Source organism: Cynara cardunculus (assembly GCF_001531365.2).
Source record: "Cynara cardunculus var. scolymus isolate 2C chromosome LG 11, CcrdV1, whole genome shotgun sequence".
Classification (NCBI taxonomy): Eukaryota; Viridiplantae; Streptophyta; class Magnoliopsida; order Asterales; family Asteraceae; genus Cynara; species Cynara cardunculus.
In genome coordinates this window covers 20,200,786-20,210,594 of record NC_037538.1, presented here as the reverse complement: position 1 = coordinate 20,210,594, position 9,809 = coordinate 20,200,786, and the positions used below count along the sequence as shown (strand labels likewise).

The 9,809-nt window shown below is 35.8% G+C and overlaps 1 protein-coding gene across 1 annotated transcript; it reads right to left on the bottom strand.

Moving 5' to 3' along the window:
* Window positions 1-2,925: 2,925 nt before the first annotated feature.
* Window positions 2,926-9,809, bottom strand: LOC112521813 (subtilisin-like protease SBT4.15). Its single transcript, XM_025130805.1, has 11 exons — window positions 9,714-9,809; window positions 8,903-8,997; window positions 8,021-8,118; window positions 7,727-7,873; window positions 7,488-7,593; window positions 6,490-6,994; window positions 6,147-6,244; window positions 5,574-5,795; window positions 5,325-5,436; window positions 4,552-4,768; window positions 2,926-3,497 (listed from the first exon to the last, which is right to left on the bottom strand). Exons 1-11 carry the CDS (start codon window positions 9,807-9,809, stop codon window positions 2,926-2,928), a joined length of 2,268 nt encoding a protein of 755 aa, XP_024986573.1.

The following is a 9,809-nucleotide window of genomic DNA, read 5'->3' as shown; positions in this document are numbered from 1 at the left end:
GGTAAAATTCAACACTATTGCTTACTTACCATGTAAGATTTTATTCACTAAAGCACATCGTATGCAACAATTTATCCCGATAAGGGCTAATCATGGTAAGAGTTCTTGTCCTCACTTACCGGGTAAGACTCTCGATTCTTGTTTTCGCTCTTACCGGGTAAGATTTTTAGTCCTTGTCATATTCATTCGGTAAAGTGACTTGGTAATCGCTTACCCGGTAAGCGTTTGGTAAACTGCACCTAACTATCTGGTAATTAACTTACTAATTAACACTGTCTGCTACTATTTGTCATCATAACTTGTCTCTATATATCTCAAACTTGCCCTATGATTATATTTTTCTTGTTCACATTTGAAACTAGAACCTCTATTCTTTCAAATGGGCAAAATGCGTATGTTGGTTTCCTGTTTCAGGTAACGTACTTCAAAAAATAACCATAAATTGACGCCAATTCTGAAAACCGTTCAAGAAGTGGCTCAAAGTCGAATTTTTTTTCTTCTTTTTTAGGGTAATACGGAAACAGGCAGCCAATTGAGACAAGCATCTGTAACTAGCCCAAGGGACGGGCAGACCCAACAGATCTTATTAGTTATTAGGACCGTTAGACCAACCTGGTTATAATCATATAAGGAATTTGTCAATTAGAATGAAGTTATAACACTGTCAAAGTTTACAATTTGTGTATGGTTTTGATATATTAGAATGTTGTTCTTTTAAACCCGTCATTAAATCCGTCAAAGTTTACAATTTGTCTATGGTTTTGATAAATTTTTGAGATTATTTCGTGTTTTGAGGATATTTTACGAAATTATTTTGTAGCAACTTCCAATTTTCTTGTGAAAAATGGCCTCATATGATTCCGGTTTTTCCGAGTTTCAAGTCGGTAGTTGTTGGGCCAAATTTTCGTTCCTGAATTTGTTATTGAAGTAATCATCAACCATAACTGAAATTTGTCAAAACTACACAATTGGGCATTTTTATCGAATAGAAAACAAAATGTGCAATATAATTGATGCAGCGCCCTTCTTACTACAACGAGAAATTTCTTATTAAAACATGTGAAAAAAAATATTGCATAACGTTGAAAAGCATGGATTTGATGCAAAACACATTTTGGTCCAACCACGACATTGAGTTATGATGTCGCGCTAAATCAAAAGATGTGAGCGAAGTTGGGGATCCAATTATAATTGTCGTTCATAATAAATTTAACGATATAAAAAAAAAGTTGAAACTGGTTTAAATACGTAGATAAATATTAGAATTGATATTTGTTAGTGGTAAAATAAGCACTCAAGCACATGTGATTAATCATTTTCAAAATATAAAAACTCTGTAGAAAATGTACGTTGTTTCTCATTTATATATACTAGAAGGGTATTCGCATAATGCAGCGAGATATATCTTTATTTTAATATTTCGTTTTATTTTTTTGTCTCTGTTGATATAATAATTTAATACGATTTATGTGGTTTTGAGAAAGATAATGTTTTTACGATTTAATGAAGTAATTTATTTTCGCCTTAACAATAAAATTTTATAAAGATAATGATTCTGTAAGAACTCAATGATTATTCTAATTATATTTTAGATTTTTTATATTTAAAATAATATGTTTATCATGTATTTGATTATGTTTATCTGCAGTTAGTTATACGAATTCAAAAATGGAGCTTTAATAAGTTGTATCTACACACAATTTACTTATAATATTAAATTTTAAGTAATTATGCATTAATACGCAATACTTCATGCATAAAAAATGATTTTTAAGAATTTTTGTCAAATGCTTTATAATATAGTATAGATTACGTTAATTAAAATTCTATTTCAGTCACCATAATTCCTGGATCTACCAATATAACAAACGTTATCATCTGGGAAGAACTTTGAGCTATCATCGAACTTCATAAACATAAGAACAGTAAACAACATCGATCTTTCATTCCCCTGCTTTGTTTAAAATTGCGACTTTTACTTCTATACTTCCGAATTTATGCTTTTCGTCTCCATAGTTTTCAATTCGTTATTGTTTTCGTACATGGGTCGGACAAAAATCTCTCGTTCCAAATTCCCACGTCCCGTTCCTATCCTACCACTGAAATTAAATTAATTAAGACACATCAAATTACTTTATTTATTTTAATTTCACGTTCACATTATTTCTTGATAATGTCCGCATCTTCACAGACATGTCTATTTCACCGAGCCTCTCTCCGAAGGTCTTTCGCCGGAAAAAGGGTTAGAATCGGGAAATGGGGCGAGTTTTTTCAGTACTTCCATGTTGGGATTAGTTACTAGTTATATTCATATAATTGGTGGATAACACCGAGACGTGAAAATTTGAGACATGTGATTTTTCTTCCGTCACAGGTTAAGCTTGTGAACGGAAATGAGAAATGAACTACAAACTACATATATGGCCGTGCTTTAGCATGTTAAATCTGAGATTTTGAACAGAGCCCCCAAAATTTTGGGGCCTAAATTTACATGTATTTAGGGTATTTTTATCGACTTGTGTAAAACTTTAGTCGAAATTATTCAGGTTCAAACCGTTAATTATTTGGTTTTAAGGTCAAATCATTAATGGTTTAGGTTTAGATTCAGATTGTTAATTATTTCAAGTTTAGCCCATTTTTATTCATAACATATATTCTCTGTCATCTCATTTATGCAATGTAATTAAAATTTTTGGATGTAATAGGGCCTCCAAAAAGATTGGAACGTCCTGTCTACATAGATATGAAACAATTAATGAAATACAAACCCGACTGCAATTTCAAAAACGCAAAAACAAAAACTTCGATTTTCAACAAAACAACACGAACGAACGAAAACCATAATTTACTCGAATAAAAATAATCCATAAATAACAGAAAAATCTCTAAAATCCCATAGGTGTTCAAATCATAAGAAATTAACCTCTAAACCCTTATTTCATCCTGCAATACCGGAGGTATATACCTGTATACACTAACTGGACTCACTACAGAATGCTTAGAATCCCTCCATTCAATCGATCCAGACAACAAAAATGCATCTTTCTTAACAAAAGCCCCTTCCAACACAACTGTGAATGCTAACTTCTGGTTCAGCTTCTCAAACTTCAAAACAGGTGGTGTTACTGTGATGGTAAGACCCAAAGGTTTCACCACTTTCGCTTCGTAAATCGCTCTTTCGTCTCCTACGTTCTTAACGATCCGTTTGAAGACGGCGGAAAAGTTGGTGACGTTTTGTTCAACCTGCAACTGCATTGAAGGGTAGTTGAGACCATCAACACCTCTGGTTGGTTTGAAGTTTTTGCAGTCATATTGATGTCTTCCACCATTGAGTATGCCAAGTGTTGTGCTGTTGTAACCTACTTTGCATAAGTAAGCAATGTAGGCACTTGTGTTGATGTCATATATGAGACCAGGGTTTACTGCTTTTGTAGGGTTTATTAAACCAGAGCCTGATGCCAACTCCATTGCTGCTGTGTTGATCTTCATTGGTGTTGCTGGGAATTTATATAACATGGGTTGAGAATGAGGAAAAGTTATGTTGATTATTGAAAAAGTCATGTTTGTATTACAACGAAATCGGGTTTATAGGACGCTAATTAATACACTGCTTTACAGACTTCACGAAACAACCGTGTCCTGTGTGAAAGTGTTGCATTAAGTTTATAGGACGTTTTTGAACGTTTTAACATGTTATTTTGGACATCATTTACACTACAACAAAATTGGGTTTATAGGACACCTCCAATCTCTAAGCGTCCCAATAGACCGTTTTATAGGACTTAATTAATACGACCAAAATATAAAGTGTCATATCTAAATGTGTTGTAATAAGTTTATATGACGTTTTTGGGCGTCTTAACAAGTTTTTTTAGGACAATTTTAATACAAAGTATCGCATTATCAACTTTATAGGACACTTTGAGAAAGTGTCCTATAAACTCAATTTTTTATAGGACATTTGTTTTAATAGGACAATTTTTCAAATAGTGTCCCTATAAAGTTGATAATGGAACGCTTTATAATAAAAGTGTCCTAAAAAACTTATTACGACATCAAAAAAGGTCATATAAACTTATTACAACACCTTTAGATATAACACTTTATTTTTTTGGTCCTATAAACTAAGTCCTATAAAGAGGTCTATTAGGACACTTAGAGTTTAAAAGTGTCCTATAAACCCGATTTTGTTGTAGTGTTTAAATAAAGTGGGGTCTTATTTTTGAGAAGTGTGTTATGAATATATCTTTCTATAGAAGAGATTTTCTAATACAAAAATTCATAGTAATTTAAAAATGTTCTAAAAAAACTTGTTAAGACGCATAAAAACGTTGTGTAAATGATTGCAACGCTTTTATAATTGTCTGGTTTTATAAACTTAAGTCCTATAAAACAATATATTAGGATTTTTGCGTCCTATAAACCAAATTTCGTTGTAATGTTGGTTAGCTTATAAGCTAGTTTTTTGAAAAACAAAACTATTTCAAGTAGGGTTTCAATAAGCTTTCGGGTTTTTGTTTTTCCAATTATACGAGGAATAACATAACTCACCTGTTGTCATGAGTGCCGATTTGATTGCGGCAGGTGACCAAGTGCGGTGAAAAGACTTGACATAGGCGGCAGCGGCAGAAACATGCGGGCACGCCATTGATGTTCCAGACGCTATTTGGTAATCCACAAATCGTTTATCGTAGTCCGGGTGGCCGGTCATGCTTGTTAGTTTCGAGTATGCAGCCAATATACCGAGTCCAGGTGCAGCGATATCAGGCTGTACCGTAAATCTCATTCATGAGAAAGGCATCATTAGAAAACCAACATGTTACCAAAAATTGTCTTAGCAATCGAAGAAAACGAACATGGTACATGTTCTTCGACCGTCATCAAACACTACAGTAAAATGGATCTTTTAGGACGCAAAAATACATTCTATATTAAAGTACTTACATATCAAAATTGTGCGTCTTATCTCGAAATGTTACCATAAGTTGTTAACACGATATTAGAGAACCTAACAAGTTATATGGACCCAAGTTGTACAAACTAATAGGACACCGCGTTGTGTCGTAAGTTACATCCTTTTTTTTTTATTAACTTGGATATCCAACCTGCTATGCGAGCCGACTAATCCCAAGACGACCATCTATTTTGCAGATAGTCCGGAGTCGCCGCATTTTAACCTATGTGGCTACAAGGGGATTTTTATTTCTACTTGGATTTGAACCTGTGACCTCCTGGTACTTTTGAACTTTGAAGCCAAACTCAAACCAATCATGCACTACCCATGTGGTTAAATTACATCCTTTTGTAGCAACAAGAAAGAATACCTTGAGGATGTTCGGAGTTACCAATTGTGGTCCTCTAGAAGAGAAGGTTGCGACAAATGGGGCATCAGCCAGCGTCATGGATCTTGATTTATGTATGACAGCTACCGACATTCTGTGAATTAACGAGTGCTCGATTTCGGTCATAAATGTCGTTAATTGATATCATCATTGATTTCTACCAAAGGGCCATTGATAAGAAATGTACATATCCGGAGTTCAATTTGTTGTATATAAATATTATATACTTACTTGGTGGAGTTGATGTAGGCATCGATGTTTTTGCCCTCCTCTGGACTTACGGTTGTTCCTGGGATGAGAAAAGGAGAAGGTGTATCGTTGTCGCTCTCTCGGGATACAATTATTCCTGCGACACCTTGGTTGTAGAGTATGTGATCTTGTTGGTTTTTTCCCAAACAGTACACAATCTTTCCTTTCACCAATCCGTCCGACAAAGATCCATACTCGCAAGCACTGCATTAACTCATTCGATCTTAATTACAAACATGTAGAGGGAAGTTCCGTTTAGAAACCCGAAATTGATTAAGAACACGGGAACTATCCATAGCCAGCCAAGTAAATGAATATTCATAATAACATGTACATTCATGATGAATATGGAGGTGTTATTCATCATGAATCACACTTATTCATAATCAATATGCTATAACATTCACGTCAATATTCATATTCATGTTGAATATCCTTGGTTCTTAAATCAATTTTAGGTTTTCTGATGAAACCTGCCACATAGATTCTTCTTGCAGATTAGTGTTTATGAAATGTATGATCAAATAAGACATATATTAAGCTATATTCATGAACCTTGCGTTTCTGTATATTTGGGTGATATTGGCTGCAAGTGTGCCACTTGTTAACGGATACATTTTCTTCTTGTTTGAAAATGTATTCACAGCAACTCCCTATCAGGAAACACAAGTTATCAAGATTATTATAAGCAATATATATTGATACCAGTATGTTTGCGTGAGACCCATGAGACCACTTTTTTGCACTTGAAACTTCACAGTTTTTTCAATGAAGGTTCGGATTTTTTACATTCACAATATAAAGTTTCAAGTATAAAAATATAGTCTCGTAAAACAGGTTGGGCTCAAGTGAACCCAACCAGCCAACCCTATATATATATAGAGAGAGAGAGAGATACCATGATGGTTTGACCGCTACCCAACTTAACATCAGCTATAAACTGGCGATCTATACTTGATGCAGCCACGGTTGTGATCCACGGCGCCACGTTTTGTACCGTGAGCAGGTCGGGACCTTCGTTTCCGGCCGAGCAAGCCGTGAAAATACCCTTCTTCATTGCGTGAAAAGCTCCAATGGCTATGGAATCTTGAAAGAATTTTCTTGGACTTCCTCCAACCGACACCGATATCACATCCACCCCATCGGCTATCGCACTGTCGAATCCGGCTAACAGATCCATATCTGAACAACCCGAAGCCCAACAAACTTTATAAGCTGCTATGCGGGCTGATGGCACCCCACCTCGTGCTGTGCCTTTGCCAATACCGTAAAGACCCGCACCCTTCACTGGAACTCCGGCCGCCGTGGAAGCTGTGTGTGTTCCGTGACCATCCTCGTCCACAGGCGATAGTTTTTGGTCTGGTGGGGTTCCGATGTACGAATATTGTGCTCCGATCACTTTGCTGTTTGATTCGGAAATATATGTATATACATACAACTAGTAATTAATCAAAAAATATATAAACAACTCATTAGAGGTAAATTAGTCATTTTTACTTGCTCCGTTCTCATCTTATTCTATTTTGTCTAGACACCAAATGCACCCTAAAACACTAAGGGGCTGTTTAACCAACGCTTACTCGGGTAAGTGAACACCAAGTCACATTATCTTACCGGATAAATATGGTAAGGACCAAGAATCTTACCCAGTATAAGCGAGACAAGGACCAAGAGTTTTACCCGGTAAGTGAGGGGGACGACTCTTACCACGGTTAGAGCTTACCTCGGTAAGAGCTTACCTGGTAAATTGTTGCATACGATACCGTTTTGGTGGACAAAAATCTTACCCGAGAAGTAAACAATAGTGTTAAATTTTACCGGTAAGCACTTACCGGATAAGTGTTTGATAAACGGCCCCTAAAATTTATTTAAGAGAGCAAAAGAGAGAGGAGGTACTTGTTGCAACCAGTGAAGTTACCACCCACAAAGCATTTACCCTTCCATTTGCGAGGAGGAGGGCCAAAGCCTTTGTCATTAAAGCTAGGCGACTGTGGCCAAATCCCTACACAACATTAACATCACGTAACAGTAACAGCTGTATTAAAATAGAGATTTTAGCAAACGCTTTTTCGATACTCTTTTTTAGAAAAACTACAAAGCATCTGTATCAATAATTAGAATCATCGATTCGTCACCTGTATCTAGAACGCCAATGATCAGATTGCTTTCCGCTTTTGTGTTCCTTTCCGTTCTCTTTAGCGGCATTCCAACGAAATCCCATGATCTCGTTGTCTGAAGCTTCTGAATGGAGTTCGGAAACACCGATAGAACTCCTTCTTTCCCTGCAAACAATGAAAACCCTTGAAGAGATATCGAGGTTTTGTGTTTTTTTCCTTCCGGTTTTCGTCCATCGTGAGTTCGAGACCAGTGACGGATCTAGAAATTTTAGTAACGAAATATGACATAGTTTTTGTGTTTTGAAAACTTACTTGAGAGTTGATCTGCTTCACGTGGTAACAAGTTTGCCACAAAACCATTAAAACTCCTTCCATAACTATGCAGCTTGGATTGTCTTGCTACTATTTCACTACAATAATAATCACAACTCGTTAACCAAAATGCAACCCAACAAATAACACCACAAATTATAAAAGAATAGCCATAGGTCCGGAATTTTAATTTTTTTTGTTGACCTGGGCGAAAAATGTATTTTTTTTGAGGATTTGGGTGAGAAATGTAAATTTTTTTGCGAACAGGAATAGAGAGTGTAATTTTCTTTGTTGTTTAGTTGGGTTCGCAATTGTGGACGTGGGTTTTTGCGGATCTATGGCTATTTTGATAAACTTAGAGAGAAAATGGCTAGGGGGTGAAACCAACCTTGAAAAATGGCTATTTTAATAGATTTTCCATTATAAAAATGTGATGCCTTTGCGACAAATGCACCATCGTCACTACAACAATTACTGAGCTATCAATGGTAGCTACGGGACGGGTTGTATTTCTATCGTTAAGTGTCGGAAAAAACCAAAGTGTTATGTTTTTAATATTTTTCCATTTTTTGTAAACTCTTCAAGTAATCTGTCGGAAATCTGTCATTGATAAACCATGGGCCTAGTATACGTAATAGCTACCCAAGTTAGAACGGTTGGTGTGTTGGTAATCCGTCAACAAGGGTATTCGGCGTTAATCCCTTTGTCGATATTCCGTGGGTCAACATTTTATTTTATAAAGTATTATCGTACGTGGTTACTAATTTATTATCAACGGAGTCGGTTAAGATTTTGTACTGACCAATATTGGTTTCGAAGGGATTTGTTCCATTGATAATAGTCGTTAGACAGTAGTGTTATTAATGTAAGTATTGAACGTACTCTCCAATGGTTTCCGAAAGAAGACTCTGATGATCATTCGCCATCAACGTCATCGTCATCTTTGTCGGAGTTGCTCCCATGTAGACTATGTACGGCTAAAACAACATTTATGAGAAAAACCACAAAGAAAACACATGAAGTTCTCATATATATAGAGAGAGGGGAGAAAGTATCATACGAGAAGTTAAAGATTTTGCAAGAAGAAAAGAACCCTCAAATTATATATAAATACACTCATTTGTGTGTGTGTATATATATATATATATATATATATATATAGACTCGGATTCACGTGAGACCAGACTGTTTTCGTGAGACCATATTTTTACACTTGAAACTTCCCAACAAAAACATTGTGAAGGTTTAAAAAAGTCGAATCTTCACAGCATTTTGCTGTGAAGTTTCAAGTGTAAAAAGTTGGTCTCACGGGTCTCACGAAAACAGGCTGGTGTCACGTGATCCCAAGTATATATATACACACGGTGCACATATCCACCAAAACCAAGGGCTCATTGGGTGCATGGTATCCACGTTATTGTGAGAGAACAGCCTCTCCTCTGTTTGATCTCATAAAACCCTTTCTTGGTGGAGCTTTTTGTGTACAGACAGAGAACGATATACATTCGATGGTAAACATTAATTGCAGTTGGATTAATAGAAATGGCTGTGTGTTTTTTAAACAGAAATAGGGTTTTTCTTGTCATGAGTTTATGGGTATGTTTAAGTGTCCCAAAAGCCTTAACGTAAAAACCCTCCAAATTGTAGGTGGATACCGAAACAAAGAAAATAGGTTGATATATAATTAGGGTACCTTTCTTTGATTGTCATCAGGTGCAGCCATGAGTATGGTGTCAAGAAATACACAGAAGAGGAATAAGAGCAGTAAATGTATTTTGTGATTTCCCAT